At 38.1% G+C, this 18,161-nt stretch overlaps 1 protein-coding gene across 4 annotated transcripts in view; it reads right to left on the bottom strand.

Annotated features, from left to right (window-relative positions):
* Positions 1-4,127: 4,127 nt before the first annotated feature.
* The window catches only part of ADGRG6 (adhesion G protein-coupled receptor G6), a 113,872-nt gene continuing 99,838 nt past the window's right edge, over positions 4,128-18,161 (bottom strand). For 3 of the 4 annotated variants that reach the window (XM_065632139.1, XM_065632136.1, XM_065632137.1), the window contains 4 exons: positions 17,402-17,685; positions 13,515-13,616; positions 11,036-11,188; positions 4,128-7,006 (listed from right to left, as the gene is read on the bottom strand). In XM_065632139.1, coding sequence (XP_065488211.1) covers positions 6,828-7,006; positions 11,036-11,188; positions 13,515-13,616; positions 17,402-17,685 — 718 coding nt within the window. In that variant the 3' untranslated portion in view covers positions 4,128-6,827. Of the gene's footprint in view, positions 7,007-9,396; positions 9,446-11,035; positions 11,189-13,514; positions 13,617-17,401; positions 17,686-18,161 lie in introns of all 4 variants that reach the window. The other variant, XM_065632138.1, reaches the window with a different exon arrangement.

Raw genomic sequence — 18,161 nt, 5'->3', positions numbered from 1 at the left:
TGGTGAAGAAGCCATCCATGGGTCAAGGTCCAGCTAGGCTGCTGGAGGTGTATCCTTCTGACCTGCCCTCCCTGGAGAGCTCAGCCTGGGCCTGTCCCACGCTGAGTTGTTGCAAACAAACATGTACAAGGCTCCTCTGAGAGCTCTTTGAGTTGCACTCAGCATGGGAAACCACAGTATTTCAGCCCCTGTCCTCCAGTGCCCCTGTAAAGCTTTGCAAATGCTGGTTTCCCATGCTCAGCCTCCTTTCTTGGTTAACCTCACTGTCAAAATCTGTTGATAGCAGCTCAGTGATCTGTGTAGTGTTGTCAGCATCTGCAGAATGCCCATCTCACCCTGTAACTCTAGGTAATTCTAGAAAACGACCACATCTGAGCAACAAGAGGTTTGCAGCCAGACTGAGACGCATGCTGGCATGTCTGCTTTCCTGAGAAGCGAGCACTAGTTGCAGGGAGCACAGAGACAGGGTGGGGAGCTCACCTCGGCTCCTGCCTTGTGCAGAGCCGTGGTTGTGTAAGTTCACCAAGAGGCAATGTTCCAGTAATGCAGCTGTGCTGTGACTGAACTTGTGCAACACCAACACCACAAGTGCTTTGGAGAAGTGATGGTGTAATGACGTCTGTCATGCTAGTCTTGTGCCCCGCTCTGTACACCAAGTCCTGCCTGGTCTTTGGGCCTCCCTTCCCACTGCTCCTTCTTCACAGGGCAGCCACACCTATGGGCTCTCTCTGAAAAAAAGTAGGAGAGGCTAAACCAGGTCATGTCCTCCCCTGCCTTCCCCACCCCATCTGCCCCAGACCACCCCTCTCCCCTTAGCTTGGTGCTGGTGCAGGTGTGGGGAGAGAGGGACATGCCAGTGAGACTCCTGGGACAAGCACAGATGAGGAGATTCAAACTGTTTCAGAATTTTTTCCTTTGAAGGTCTTGTCAGAGTTGCAGATGAGACATTTTAATTTCAACACAGTGCCATTTTCCAATGGAGCAACTTTCTGGTCAGACTTGCCCCATGACAGAGCTGCCTTGGGGGCAGCTGTACACCTGAGTGTGCAGCTGAGTGGTTCTGCACCTTGCTTAAGATGACCTGGTAATATGTGCCATGGGGAAAGAATGCGTAGAGCAGAGGACCCAGCTGACAGCAGGTCTGTCCCTATGCTTTTGAGGGGAAAAATAGTAGGGCAATATGGGCCTGCGTGCCACTGTCAACAGCAGGCTGCTGTGTTTTGGTTTTTATTTTTCCCTTCCTGGACAATTATGCATACAGCGAATTTCTGAGTCACAGGATGGCAGTCCAGCAGAACAAATCATTTCCCCAGTACTGGAATAAGCCAGTGTGCAAGCCTGAAATGGTGAGCTGGCTCTGTTTGCTCAGCTGAACAGCGTGTAGCAGTTGCTAATTCCATTGCACTCCCTCAGAGCAAAAAAAGAAGAAAAGGTAGCAACCAGCAAGAGAAAATACAGAGAGGCTCTTTCCACTCAATATGGCCAAATGCAGGCAGACAGCTCTCTTCCTTCACTTCCCCGAGCACAGAGTGCTTGCTTTATTGGATGATGTAACAGATTGCTAAATAATAGACAAACCTGAAATGAACTCTCCTACTTATCTCTGCGCCGGTGCTTACACGTGGAAGAATCTTTCATTTTTCACTTGATTTTACCAGCTCTACAACTATCAACATGCCACTGCCCTCTGCTGGAAAAGCACAAGCAGTCGTGCCAGGCAAGTGCAAAAGAAAACCAGAGTGGAATTTTATAAATACACAATGTTATTGCATTTACTGCACTTGGAACTGGAGTGTTGTGAAATGCAGCACGACACGGACAGCAGGAGCCCTCTACTCGTCAGGCAGAGCAGCATGGTGGGCTCCTGGGATGGAGAAAACCTGCCAGTGGAGGAAAACATCAGAGCAGAGCTATCAGCATTTGCTCTTTCTCCTACACTTCACATATGGGATACAGTCAGGTTTTTTGAGAACTCTTTTCTATCTATGTTTTTTGAGAACTCTTATTAGAATAGTCTGGAAACAAAGTGCCCAGTTTAAGCTAGCTGGTAGATGCTAAAGACTCAAACTGGCATTTATTTTGTGGTGTAGGCAATTCGACACTCCTAGAGAAGACTGTGTCATTCAAATTGCTGTCAGATGGCTGTGGTTATATAATCCATATGGACATTACCACAATGTACACTCTTCATGAGTACTAAATCTGGGTTTAAACTAAGAACAATGGCAGCATTGGCTTTGAGTAAAGAGATGTATCTGAGGAAGGTCTGTCTTTCCAGAAAACGTTTCCATGAGATTTATTTAGCTATTTCTGGTGTGGTGCTTGAATCTTATCAGACTGATTTCTTGTTGTGGGAGGCATTAGGTTCTTCCTGAACTACAGAGATATTATTGCTAGGCTAGCCTCCAAGAATGGAAATACTGAAATTACTGCTTTGAAGAACCATCTTTAGCTTAAAGCTGGAGGGTCAAAAATACTAGTTTTATTGATGGGTGCACAAACACCCATGGCAGTGCATTCCACCTACTCCAATTGCCTGTCTCCATCACTGGTCACGGTGATATATCCTAGGGAAGCAGCAAGGAAACACATGGAAAGTGTAAAAAGATGCAGAGCAGGCCTTGCCAACTACCCTTTCCCTTCTTTCCCTTTCAGTTTCCTTTGTTCTTTCTTTTCCCCTTTCCCTAGCACTGCAGCAAATTATTGTCCCGGGGATGGGAGTGCTACGATGGGGTCAAGAGACCTGAAAATTAAATTGACTGAGTAGCAAAAGATTGACTAAGTGGAGGGTGAAGGGGAAAGTCTCCTTCGTACAACATCAGCTGTAGCACTGGGCAGGAAAGAGCTGTTTCACAGACCGGTTTGCATGACTAGTTTCCCTGATGTTAACTTCTAAGCCCTTTGCCTAATTTGCTGACCTATATATGGGTTTAGGTCTTTATATATAGTAACAACTTTTTATAATGGCTCCATGAATGACATGCTGATGCCCTGTAACTCAGTAGCTGTTCTTTTGATTACATAGATGTGTCTGGTTATAGATCAGCCTTTTGAAAGTAAAAAAAAAAAGTGACATTTTATGTAACTCAATGGGTCACAGTAGGAAGCTGTTAACAGTAGAAGATTAAAATAAAATTGTTCTTGATATTTTAAAAGTGATGAAACAAGGAAAAAAATAAATCCACCCCCAAAGGCTGCAAATCACTCCTTACAAGTTCAGCATCTGCCAAGATCCTACTTGGAAAAAAAACCTGTGTTCCTTCCCTCAGAGTCCTCCTCCCACACCGTTCAAGACATAAAGCTCAAGGGTAGTGTTTACTGTCCACAGGCACATTCAGCATCCTCATTAATAAATGCCACTTATCATAGGGGTTTTTTTATTGCTTTCTAAAAAATATTACCTCTAAATCTTCATACACTGTGCATTTTCTGTGATCAGACTTAAATATGGGAGAGGACATCTGACACTTTTCAGCAGGTTTCCATGTTCTTTGAAGGTAAACCTTTAAAGGTAAACCTTTAAAGGTAGGCCATTAGTGTTTTACCTTTATTGTTTATACGTTAGTGTGTATTAATCAAGTGACTGGCTGACTAAAATATTTCAACAGTGATCAGTCAGAGTATGATTACAAGTTAAATCAAGTTATTGATAATGAGGGACTACATTCAGCTGGAAATAAACATATGAATAGCAATAACTCCTGAGTTTTAGATTATTCATTTGTATTACTTCTAAAAGATCACCTCAGCATATTGTCTGTTGCCTTGATTTTCCTTTCATTTCTGTGACATGACTGCTACCATCAATAAATGAACTTGTGTAACCTTCAGATTGTTCACTGGATGTGGCACTGAGTAAGTCACAAAAGGGAAAGGAATATTCTGCAAAATGTATTCCTCTGATGAGGCAGAGTTAGTCTGGCACATTTATTTCCAACGTTTTGGCTAGGCATGTACCTGTCTCACATACTTAATAAACACAAGATTATTTTCCAGAATTCCACTCAGTAATTTTTGCCATTAAACACTAAAAAGGAGGAAAAAAAATCAACCATTCACTATTAAAAGACTTTAATTATTTGGAACACTAACATCAAGAATGTTTACTTGAAAATGTTTCTTTCCACTTTAGTCCATCTTCAAACCTGTTATACTATATTCCACTGACTAGCGTTACAAATTACGCTGACATATTTCCTCATACTTGTAAAAGATGGAACTACGGTAAATTGTTTCACAAGGTGTTTGGAAAAAAAATATAAGAAACGATTCTTTCCCTCTTTCATGATGAAGCAGAAGCTTAGTTTTAAAGTAACAAGAACAGTCATTATATAGCTAAATATATTTGACACATTTAACCTGACAAATAAATAAATATATACAAGGGAGGTTACAGCATGTCAACTACAAAATAGACGCTTTACATTGTAGAATTGACAGCATTCAAGAGCATCTAACTGACACAGACCATTTAAGATTACTACATGGTAGTAAAAAAAGAGAAAAAAAATCTTAATTCAGCAAAAATTCAGGTAGCTGTCCATTAAACTGATTGGTTACAGCTCAGCTTCAGTCAGGATTCTGTGTTTGCTTTTTATTTATATTTTACTGATCTATTATGTTTTATCGATTCCTCATTTTTTCTGGAATGTTTGTTTTTTCTTCTCTTCACTTCTGAACACCTTAATCAGGTAGAAATCTCACAGTAAGCTGCTATGCGAACACTATTATCTACAGTAGTTAAGCAAGTGGGATGATAAAATGTAAGTTCAGTAAATGCTTGTACATAATCTCTCCCTAAATTAGTACATAATCTCTCCCTAAATTATTTCCCTTATTAAAGATATCTGACAACACTCCTCCCTGTTAACAATTACATTTTAAATGAATCGAGTTGACTTTATTCATACCACCATGTAAGTCTTTGCAGTTCCAAGACTGAGGTTTCGTTAAGTTACGTGTAGCGACAGCAGTGTTTCTGGACAGAATACTGTCAGTCCATCCTCCTCCCACCAGGTGTTTCCAGCCAGGGAAAATATGCCATTTGTGCGGTCACAGCATTAAAGACTCTCTGCATGCAAAAGCACGTGCAAAGAGCAGAGAAAGGCACAAATCCACATCCCTAATCACTGAACATCCACCTGCTTGGCAACTGAAAATCTCACAGCATGACTTTCTGGTCACCTTCAGAATAATATAAATTAAATATTTGGCTAAGAATATTTTGGTAAAAAAAATGAAAATTTCCATTAGGAGACATTATCCTCTGAAAATATCATTTGAAAATACCACTGATGTTTTTTGGTCCATGCTTCAGTGACATACACAGTTACAATTTTTATAAAACTTGTCATGGGGTGAGAGGTGCACTTTCGGCAGTCATGGCCACATGCTAACCTGTACACATTTGTAAAGAGTGAAACAAGTAAGCATCTTATGCTCTTGTCTCTTTGCACACAGACACTCCCCTCCTGCCCCCCCAGTGTTGTTATGCATACAGTATAGCAATGCGAAATTCCCTAATGTTGCCTGAACACTGTTTAAACTCTCTACTTCCAACAACCTCAATCAAGTCACTGAACCGGAGGGGCAGGAGGGGGATACTGATAACGTTATGTGACCGGGAAGATGTTATTTATTTATTTATTTATTACTGGTAAATGTACTCCAGGTTATCCTAATGTTGCAATGTCATCTGATGGAGGTGTCCATACACACAGTATATCTGAAGTACAAAGCCTGACAAATGAACCCGTGTGCTTACAAAGAATTAATCTTTAGCACAGTTCATTGCTTTTAGATTTTCTGTGGTACACATTGTGGTTTCCTCTGTAATATTTTACTGGGTGCATTACTATAAAAATGTGTGGAGAGAGATGTACCTATATATTTATATATCTATATATAGTTGAATGTATTTTAATTTGTTTAGTGAAAATGAACACTAAACATAGGATCACACACATTGGCATAGACATTGTGTAACAAGTGTTGCGATGGGAGATGCCACATTTCATACATACCTATGAATAAATGTTGACAAATGACTTTGTGTTAACTTTGGATTTACCTGCGTACTTGCTCTGCACCGATGCGAGTTATATGCACGACCGTACGTTTCCATATATATCAATGGGTTTAAGATTTGCAAAGTTACTAGCAACTTGCACACCCTTCTCAGCCAGCACCTCTATGTAATAAGGGTTTTTCTATGTACTTGGATACAAAATAGCCTGAATTTAGAGCACATAGTGTTTTGGTAAGCAAGATTTGCATGGTTAGGTCTATTTAGTCAAAAATGGTTTAAAATAACCCTTTAACACTGATTTAGGGTTTTATTCATGTATGAATAAAGAACAGACAGCTCTAGACAGTCAAGAAGCAAGAATCTAACTATCGTAGGGAAAATCCATATTCTTCAAAAGAAAAAGACCATCAGTAAACTGTTCAATAAGAGCTTGCTTGTACTGTGTGACATGTCTGCTGTTTTCTCCAGGAGTCAAGACTTGCTTCTGTTTGGACAGTATAATTTAGAGTTAGGCTTGTGGCTCTTCAGTCTTAAAAAATATTTACACAGGATTACAATTAGCTGTCCAGACATCATGTTGGCTGGCACACATTTGAAAACAGCTCAATACCATGGTGGAAAATTGTCTTTTTCCACAACAGTAAAAAGACAGAGAATTGGTCCTTGAGTGGAAGCTGTTAACAGGAGAACATTATAAACTGGGAAAAAAACCTAAACAGGTCACATTCTATGACATCCAGTATTCTCAGTTCCAGGCAGACTTCTGTCGTCCTTTGGTTCAAAAAATTCAGAAGCCCAGTTAGAACTTTGTGCTGTGACTAAATGTGTCAGACATGATGATATTTTTATAGAAATTTTCGGAGCGAGGATTGCAGTATCCCTTGACTTTGTCAATAACCTGGTGGACAGGGATGATTGATGTTTGTTCTCCATCTTCTTGGGCAAATTTTGAAGATGGCTTGTCAAGAAAAACATTCTCTAGGAAAAGGAAAATCAACAACAAGAAGTTAGGGCTTCTTAAGCAAACTAATAGTTTAAGAGGCATGTCACTCCCACATAGATATGCCTTCAATTGCCTCTACTGCTGAATGAAATTGCTGCCCCAAAAGCCAACAAACAATTTTTTGGCTTGGCATTGCTGCTTCTAAATTCTTTTCAGACACCTGGTTTTGTGGGCAGACCTCTCAAGTCTTTCTTGAAATTATCCCCCTACTATTTTGCCTAAAGTGTAACTGACTCCTATGAGCCTTAATATATTAATTTGCTGTTGATGCTTTGAATCTTACAAACTAAAACCATTTTGACAGCACTGGAAAAAGAGTGACCTCCATAACATCTGCTAAATAATATACCCACATAATAAAGTAGTGGAAAGTGACAGCAAATTGATTTAATTATTTAAACAGTGGAGGTTGTAAGCTATGCACAGAAATTATGTATTCTGTGCAGAATGTAGCGGAAGATGACTTGCATCTTAAATTAGATAACCAGAGCTGAAAGTGGCCTAAACTTTGTGCTTGCCTAGAATCGCTTTGTCTTTTCCATCATGTGGAAGGTACAGACTGAACAACTGTGGGGAGGAAAAGATGCACGAAACTCGCATCCCTCCAGAGTTCGTGTACTATGAGCCACGAGTGGAGCTGAAAGGAAAAAAGGAGCAAGGCAAATTCCCAGCCGGGCTGGTGCAGTGTGCTTCAGGGGCTGACAGTGTTGCTGTTCAGAGAACGGCCAGTAGGTAGAGCTCACGGAGCGAGCTATGAGAAAGAGGGAGCCTGTGCCTCATCTGCTCCAGCATGTTGTCCTAATGAGCTTTCTTGTCTCTTCCGCTGCAGTGAATACGGCTGGAATTAATTCTCTTAACCTAAGCAAGGTCTGGGCCATCAGAAGCTGACCATAAAATGGGAGTATCCTGTGAAGCAATGGTTTCTACAAGTGACTTTTTTGATGGCTGCTTACAAGACCTTGGTGAAACCACCTTAAAAAATTCCTTGGTAAAGGATCATTTAAGAATTTAGCATATTACTGAAACTATGATTTCATACCTTTTTTTTTTCTTACAGAACTACATTAATTATAAATAAACAGAAAAGTAACCCACCCCTGCAGAAGTCATAATATCAAGCCATAAATGAGTATAAAGTGTTGCAAAGGAGAAATGGATTGCAGAGTGAGAAATCAAACCAGTTTTACTCATGAAAAAAGAAACAAGCATGTTCAGGCATATCAGGATGATTTTTTAAAAGCACGCAAGAATGTCCATGAATTGCAGCAAATAACTCCATGTCTGATAGCAAACTGCTGAGTTATGTGTGCTTTTCAAATGTATTGACTAGCTAATGGTACTATCTTTTGAAGTCTTTCTACATACTGAGTATCTTATTACAATGATGAAAAGTTAATTCTTTGTCTTTAGGGAAAGTTTTTGAAATTCCTTGCAGATATGTACACTTATTTTCACAAGGCATCATTAAATTGTTAAATACCAGTTATTTTACCAGTTATTTCCTCATGAAATTTGCAGGCACAGGAATTATGTAAGGCTTTTGAAAGCAGTGGGGGCCTTTTTTTCTTTTTTAGCTCAATGGGCTTCCCACCCAATTACAGGGTTAAAATCCCATATCAGTGAAGCAAATAGGAGCTGTACCCCTAAATTCTCTGCAGATATAATCTTAACTTCTAATTCACAGTAGACTTAAATGTGGTATTTATGTAGTATCTATAACAAGTTTGTGTCAGTCTCATAGAGACAGCAGTGCCACATGATGCCAAAGTGATTTATTTTGTCCACCCGGTAGGGTCCACTCAATATTCATGTCCCAGTAGGTGCATTCTGCATTCAACCAGCAGTTGATATTAGGTTTTCAGACATATATAGTTTGTCCTTCACACAAATTTTGGGTGTGACTGGATATGAAAAAAAAACAATGGCTAGAAGACTAATTCCATAATAGCCATAGTTTACATAGAAATACGATATCTTAAAATTGCTGTAATAACTTTTAAAAATACTTAAAGCTTTTATAGGACTCAATCAGATTGTCTTTACTTTTTCATGTATGTTTTGTGTATGGGTGTTTCAACCTAATCTTCTTCCCCCAAACTACTGTAACACAGGCATTAATGTCAGGACATGGTCTGTTTTCTAAAATGGTATCTTCCAAATGCTTCATGCCCTATGCAGAGTTCAGACACCCAGAGTTGGAAGCACACTTATTTTTGATTTAGCATCAGTGGTGCAAGATGTAATAGTGAGAAATAAGCAAAGTTTCTGATTAGCAAAGTTCTTTGTGTCAATGAGGACATCATGCAAGTGGCATCCCTCCACCCTGTACAATCCATGCATTCAGCAAAAGCAGTTCTCACTTTACCTGTAATGCTCCACCACTGATGAGGAAAGGGCCTTTTAGAAGACATTATCTATACCACAAACACATGAATGCTTGTGTCAATTCCAGGGAGCACATTATAATTATATTAACAAGAGCTGCCAAGACATGTAGCTATCACATTATTTGACTGTAATTTAGCTAAAACATCAAACTGAGAAGTTTAGCTGTATTAAAAATCAGAATCATAATGCTATTTTTTATTATTTTAACACGTGAGATCATATGTCAGTATTAAAAACCCTAACTTTAGTAAAAATTCCTTTGGATTATCACAATTAAATGTGTTTTTTCAGATGTCAAAACAAAACTTATTAAAATATTTAAAATATAGAGAAAACTGTGATATTCCCTTCATGTCCAATAAATATCACATTACAAGCTATGATTACATTACCAACTATAATCCCTTCTAGGAAATAATTTATACATGGGACAGCTCACCACTTTTGAAGAAAGAACATGAGCATGTTCCTGACTGCAAGTTTCTTCTAACTTCGTATCTGGAACTGGTTTATTGCTTTGCTTCAAGACTGCATTACAAAAACTCCAGCACTAAGTCTCTTTAATTGTCAGACTGAGAAAAAGCCCAGAGTTCAACAAAACATTTAAGTATATTTTTATTGTTAATCCCAATGCCAAGGATCTAAAGGCCGATCTGCCACGAGTACAAATGGGAATTTTCTGTCTGCAGGGTTAAGTCATCTATTTCATATCTAAAGGATTGCTTCTAACAAATATTTTAAAGCAAGAAAATAACACCTTTGGGTTAAATATGTGTGCAGATTTTATTTCTGCTATGTTTTAGAAGAAGATTCTGTGATGTTATATGACTTCATACAGGACAAAAACGTGGGTTCAAAAAAACCCAGTAGCAAAAAGTCTGAACTATTTAAGTGATTTTCTGAAATATTATCTCAGATATGAGCAAACAGACTTGTAAATCATTCCAGCCCCTCTCTTTTTGTGCTCCTTTAATGTGTTCTTAAAACAAGCACATTTTCATGGCATGAGTGGAATACGGGTGGGCCCTTTTATTACATTCACCATTGACATCTAAATAAATAAGCAGTGGATATGGCTTGCTATTTGTAGAAGAGAAGGACAATGCGTATCTGGGGAACAGAGTACCCATTTCCAAGTAGCCTCCACTTGTCGCTTTACCCATAAATGTGTTGCAGTGAAATGGAAGCAGTTTGACCAAGTGAATCAACTGGGATTCAGAAGACTTGATGCCTACTTCCAGCTGTGCTGCTAGTTTTTGTGTTAACTTGGGTGACGAGTGTCCTATCTCTGTGCTTTGGCTACCCTTGGGTTTACAATGGGCTAATAAGACTTACCTTCTTTTAGCCAAAGAGGTGAAAGTGCTATAGAAAAAGTAAGGTTTGCTTTGTCACACCTACTTTGTTTAGTATGGCAACATACTCAGATCAGAACTATAAATTAGATGTATTGTATATTGGGTTAAGATTCTTATTAAACAGGAACATATATTTTGAAAAGAGTGAAAATATATTAATTTGTGACATTTCCTCATATTAACTTTTACGTAGAAATTCCTACTATACGTTTAACATGAAATATATTTACAAATGCACTGTATTACAGGGCAAGAACTCACCTGTATGGCTGTTTCGTTTACAGTATGTATTTGTTGTAGATTTTGATTTGGATGTTAAGTAGGTTGAATTTGAGCCGATGGAACTAGAGGATAAGGATTTCCCAAGATTATCAGAACTCTTCTTTATAATATTGGTTGCTGTTTTGCTCCAATCTAAAAATGATTGAATAGTTTTACATAAATAATTACCATCAGTACTAAATGACAAATGTATTCAGTTATGAACATTTCTAGTATCAGATGCATTTCTTAACATTACTTATTACAGCCTATCATTTTCCTGTCAGGTAGCCACTTTGGTTCTTAAGAAATACAAGAATGATTCCAACTTGATTTACTTTGTTGTTAACTACATTAGTTCAAATTGGTAGCTCTAACATGCTAAATATCATTTTGTTGGATGTTAGAACTGTAAGTAAGAGCTGGCTTTCCAGTATGCAGGAGAGCAGTGAAGATCTGCAGTGGTATAAGGACACTGAAGTTTCATCACCTGAACAGAGAAATCTGAAGGGATGGATAGGAAAGGGATGAATAGGAGCATTTACAGAGCTTTTATTGTCTGAGGGCTTGATCTGCTAAGGTAGATACTACATACTAGTGGATTTGCACTTCATATAGGGATCAGCATATTGGTGCACTGTTAATAACAATGAATAGTAACAGGTATTTAGTAGTTCACATTTGAAGAGTTTTGTCTGAACCATTAAAACAACAGGATCATATACTGGAATGACTTCCAAAATTAAATAAAATAACTAATACCAATACAATTACTGAGGAAAACTGACACTGAGAAACTCATCACGTGTCTCAATGCCAGTAGCATAAATGTATCTTAACTACTTCTGTATCATATACTTGTAGGCTGGTACAGATAGTTTCACACTTCAGTCTCGTTGCCGTATTTCACTGTCCTGTAATTAAATTCACAAAAGAGAAATCCAACCCAAAGACACATGGGCCATGCTAGCCTTGATTGAAATCAAGGCAAATATTTTATCCTAAATCATTGCTATAGGGTATAGGTTGCTATTTGTCTGATCTGCAGTGTTGCAAGGCTTTGGCTTGCTTGTTTCTTTGCTTTATCATAGCATACCCTAAAGTACACTTAAATCAGATAGGTATGTAAGTTCACATTTGGCATATTTTTAACTGTTCTGCCTGAAAACTGTATTAGGTTCATGGAGAATAAAACCAGCTGGTGGTGATGGACTGGTTAATGCCAGGCATAATGACAGCACATTAACTATACCACTGAAGTACTCAAATCCTTCAGGTTTTTATTTCTATCATACCCACAAGCTGCCCAACAGCAGCATAAAAATCTGGAAATAATTTGATCCATCTGATTTTTCCAGTTCAGGAGTTACAGCATGAACCACATGGAAAACGAACATATGAAATGATCCGGATGTCTGATCAGAATGAATACACTTTTCCTAATTCATATTAACTCTTTGAAATCAGGAATCAGGTTTTCTTACTATGAAGTGAAAGCATAAATGTTTCATAGTGTACAGTGAGAATGCATCCCCTAAACAAAACAGAGCAAGATAAAGCAAAATTCTTGATGGCAAAGCAGTTACTTAAAACCTTGAAACAAACCTTAGAGGCCTTGCAGCACTGCTATTATCTGGCATAGACTGGCTTAACTCACTATGCAATGAGCTGATGCCACCTTACATCAACTGTAGATTTCAACCCTGGTCATTGAGCAAGAACCATATGAGGAAGAATTATATAGTCCAAAATCATTACATCATAAAGCAAACCAAGATCCAGTTGCCTAAATGCAGGAATCTGATGCCATCTGAGATGGCCAAAGGTGAAGCAGATTATAAACAGTGTCCTCAGTGTTGTACTTCAAAGCATCCAAACCAATTGTTCTTCTGAGAGTTGCAGAAAAAGATAAACTTCGATACTGTAACCTAATCAGGCTTCAGCTAAAGGAATTTATTATGTTTTGAGTCTCTAATGGTCTCTCTGAATTATATGGTAAAAGAACAGTTTGAAAAGGCAACGATCAAGGCAAAAGTATTTCTATCTGCCTTTTAAGATTTGCTCCTACATCAACCCGACAGTCTACACGATTCAGTCAACATACTGCAAAGTAGGAGAAAAGGAATAAGATTGGCTTTTGAATGACAGAGTTTGAATCTCAGTATTTTTTTTTCCTTTTTTTTAAGTTTCTCCCAGGATCTAAAAGGCCTTCCAAAACCATGCTTATAGCACTGCAAAATTTACCAGCTGCCTTCAATGGAAAACTGAAAGAGAAGACTTGAGAACTTTTATGAAGTGATACTTGAAAAGTCCCTTGGCAATTGTTAGTACTGAAGTTAAGTGACAGCCTATGATTAATATATTTTTCCACATCTCTGGCTTACATTGTGTTATATTAAAAATAACACAGCAAGCTGTTCACCTGGACTTTTATGGGCTACTGCAGTATCTAAGGAGAGAAGTTGTGAACTGCTTTTACCTGAATTGTCTGCCAGTCGGAATCTGCCACAACAGAGATGTCTTCTCCATTGTTTCTGCACATTTTCTTTCATAGCACAATGGAATACAAATATAAATAAACCTGTGACGAAAGCAAATAAACAACAAATGAAGCATGTATTTGTAAATACACAAACAGATTAACTATAATCTGCTAACAAAAGACTATGAAATACAAGCAAAGGAAAAACATGTTAAAGTTTTCTTACTGTCATCTATGCCTCATTTAAGAGGTATGGACATGAATTAAAGCTTTCCCATCATCTAGCTGCTATATGAGTGTCTGAGATATCAGAAGAGAGATAACCAGACCCCTTTTATTGACACTGTTGATTTAGATCCAGCTCAGTGTGGATCTTCTAATTATTTTTTTTTTCAGTCTTAGAGGAAAATAATTAAGAGGTTTTGCCTTACAACCAAATGAATATTTTGCACCCAAGAGAACTGCAAGAGCCAGATTGCAAAGTAAATACAGACACTACTATATTAGCAAGAACATATTTTATCTCCTCCTGTGCCACATCTACAGAACTGTGGGCTGTATTTTAAATCCAGACGTCTTGTAATTGGCACTAAAGAGTGCCTTGAAAAAGCAGCTTGGATTTGTGTGCATCACATGCATGTACTTGAAATGATTACGAAAACGGTAAGAATATGTTCACAAGTAATAATTAGCTGTCCAGCTACTTATTTCTGAAGAAAATTACCTGGTTTGTGCATACAAATGCAACAAATGTGTTTAACAATGTGTTTGTAGAGTCCGTATTTCTCATGCAATTGTATAATTTTTATTTTCAAGACAAAAGCTAAGCATCTGTCATGTGGCAAACGAGGTCTTTACGGGGCGTATGGTATGATTTCATCATTCTACAGAGATACTTTGGAGCTAAATATAGGAATTGGAAATCTCATTTGCTCCTGGCACTTCCCAGGCAGGCACCAGCTGTGGAATCTTCCATCATTCTCTGGCTTGGCCTGTTCTTGTTTTACTCTTTTTCACTGGGAGAGAGCCAACCTGGGGCTGAACACCTGATGGCAAAATGTTACTGCCAAATCCCTCATGATTATATCTTAAACATGAATAAATGTTACGTAATGTGGGCAAACAGGGCTAAGTGCCATCCTGTAAGACTGTTCCTTTATGATCATCATGAATAGCTCCCTATACTAACGCCTACTATGTCTCAGCTGGTGGAACACAATGGCAGGGTATAGTTTGGAAAAAAATGTTCTGAAGCATAAAATTATCCTCTCCCCTCCAAAGTAGTGAGGTCAACTTTTGCATGAATGCTTGTCTTTGAATTGGACTTGCATTTGCTTCTAGCCATGAGGCCAGGATAAGACCGTTGAGATCAGTTAAATTTAGGTAAAGGTTGTATCATGAAACACATTTTTTGCAAAATTTTTCAAGAGCTCATGGAAAAAAAAAAAGAAATACACAATTTGAGAAAGGCAAACATACCTTAATGCATCCCATATGCAAGCTCTGTTGTATTATGGTTATTGTGTTTGTGTTTAGTAAAATATTTGTGTGTTATTTGTTTTAAGCACCGAGTAATTCCAATGCAATCACTGGCAGCTCTTACAGGCTTAGAGATATGCAGTTGTTTGTGGCTCCAAGTACCTCTTAAGACTTTTACACCGCTACAAACTTCCTAAATTGATACTTAGTTAAATTGTGATGAATGTTAGGAACATTCTGAATGGTTAAAAAGGAAAATATGTATGTCTATAGTAATACAAACCAAATGTACTACATTAAGTACTTTGCCTTTGCCCTGTCTGGGCTTGGTCTCTGAAATTTTTTCTCTGTATTTCATTATTCATTAAGTTTACGATGTGCTTTAGTAATACAGCTTTGGTTTTGTTTCCCAGAGCCAGATCAGACCCTAGGCTTGTCTCTAGCTTGGCTCTGACTTGAAAGTATTTGGCTTGCCCAGGCATATATATATAAATGAGCAGCCAAAAAAGAGATGTTCCCAGATTTTTTACTCTGAGCATCAAAGAGAGAAAAATCATTTCCTATGTAGATGAAAGTACAGTAACACTAGTAGTTGCTGCAACTAACTTTTTCACTGCCAGTGTGCAGACAACTAGATTGATGGAGGCTGCAGGTATAGCTTAAAATACTAGCGCAGTTTTCAAAAACTTGAGAGAATAAACATGTTTACTGTGGGCTCAATAATTAAACTCATGCTAATACTGATGAAAGACTTGCCATGCCGAACTATTTTTTGCCACTAGGAAATGCATTCTGATACAAATCCTAAATTTTTCTTTGCTCCATTCCATTCCCTTACTGCTTCATGTGCACTGCACCAGTTATTTGTGATTTTAAATATCCTCTTCCTTGTTTCTTTAGCTTCACCTGGCTCTTTTGGACACAGCAATAAGCATTTTCAGATACAGGATTGTTATATAACTTCCTGTGCTTGATATGATGTGCCTGAACATATACTGTGTCATCATTGCTACCACAACCCATGAAAAGTTCATCACTCTTCTTTTTGCATTTACTCCCCAGGTTTTTTAGTTTAATCTTCTGACTTAATTGCTTTCCAAATATTCAGTTCCCATTGAACAGTGCTATTATCCCACAGAGACTTGAGCAGTCGTGCCAACCTTGTGTGTACACTGCACATACAAGCTTAATTGATTGTACTGGAAATTCTGGTTACTGAGAACTTGTTGAATTTGATCCTTGGCATGCTTTTCAGAGCTTTAATCCTTTTTCATGTTTTTCCCATACTTCTAGTCTCTCTAGGCCCTTTTTAACACAGACACGTTGCTGCAAATACTTCATTATGCTGCTAGGGGAGTATCAGAATCTGCCCTTTGGAGAAAAAGACTTAAATAAGAACACCACATCCAAACACTTTTTTGCCATTTTGCCTAGCATTTTAGGTTGAAACTGACCCAAACCAAAATCCACAACATTATTCTCTTTCCACGAAAACTCAATAAATCTCTTAGTGCAGTAAATACATCTCAACTGTAACAGATAAAATCCACACAGTGTAACATTAAGTACTTTTTCCATAAGGGGAATATACTTTGCCGACTCTGGGAAAATGTATTTTTTATCTCAATATTTGTGTGGCATAACACCTGCCCCTCCAATGTCCTTTTTCTTTTTGTTATGTTTTCAGTTGTTCTTTATTGGTGGGCAGAGCAAGCGGAGGTGGAGATTCTTACGTCATTTGGTACACATGCAAATTTTAGCTCTGAGCTGAAATCCTTTTAAATGTTGGCTATATAATTCCATAATTTATAACCATGTGATTACAATTTACAGCATTTTTCAGAAGAATGAACTACACTGGAAAAGTAAAAGATTCAAAAGCTTCAGTAAAGGAAACAAAAGTAAGCTATGACAGCCACTGGAATTTCCTTAAAGCACCGGAAAATATCCCCTATCTCTCCACACTGCAACACGACTGAATTTTTTTTTATGAGCTTCTCATTCCTTAATAAAACAGTTATGAGCTTTACAGATTCCCTACAGGAATAAATTAAGGAAAGAGGCTTGCTATATTTGTTATAATCAGTGAAAGGAAATACTGAAGGCCATACAGCATCTATCTCAACAGAGATCACTACAGATTGCTAGCTAGAAATAGCACTGTTTATAATACAGTCCATTTTATGGAAAAGACCTTGAAACATTAATTAATTTAACTAAGATATTCAACCCATTTGTAGTTGGTATCATTATTCCACATAAGGAGGAATTAATGATGGTTTAGTATCAAGTAAATATCTAGAGAGCTTGGATCTGAGTTCCCTCGTCAAATCACTGGACACAATATGTCCCAGAACAGCAACAGCTTGAATATTATTTGTTCACAAACCAGAAATTCAGCTTACCTTGCAATGAATTGAAAATTGAGAAGAGGTAAAGGAAAACAAGAGTTAAGGGACCCCAGGCAAAAAAGGCAAAGCCCCACGTCATGCCCAGGAGGAAGGTCAGGCTGACCACACTCCGGAGGTTCCTCAGGATCTCTTCCTTCAGGCTCCGATTAGTTCTTTTCCCATTCCTCCCACAGATCTGCACCATCACCACAATAAACATGGCAACATTCATCAGAAACATGATTCCAAAGTAGCCGGCACAAGTCACATAAAAGACAACATCATTCTTGATCCAGCAGCTGTAAAAAAGTACAAAGATATAAAAAATTTTTTGATAGTGCAAACTATACTCCAATTATTTATAAGACTACAAGGAAAATCAGTCTATGTCTGATACAACTGATGCAGAGCTATACTTTAAAATGAAACCTTTGTACATTTTCTTTTTGTAAATAGCACAGTGGCATCTTAAATGACTATGGCCCATAGTATTATGATGTCAGAAATCTGATGGTTGTACCTCATTTTAGTTAAAACTAATTAAAAAGGAAATCTGACCTCCCCAAGCTGTGGGAACTGGAATCCCATCATGGAAAGTTTAGACTCAGTATGAGTAGCTTCACCATTTTCACCTGTGTGAAGCATAGGACGCTTTAGGAACAGAATGGGCAAACTTGGACCTTCAGTGCCAAAATCTCAAGTTTCTGTCTCTTGAACTAAAGAAGAACTCATACGTCTGAGGAGAAGCAGCAGGATGGATAGTTCTTTGAGGTAG

The sequence above is a fragment of the Caloenas nicobarica genome, chromosome 3 (assembly GCF_036013445.1).
Source record: "Caloenas nicobarica isolate bCalNic1 chromosome 3, bCalNic1.hap1, whole genome shotgun sequence".
NCBI lineage: Eukaryota > Metazoa > Chordata > Aves > Columbiformes > Columbidae > Caloenas > Caloenas nicobarica.
The sequence above is the reverse complement of the archived record's forward strand: the minus strand, read 5'-3'. Positions and strand labels throughout refer to the sequence as shown.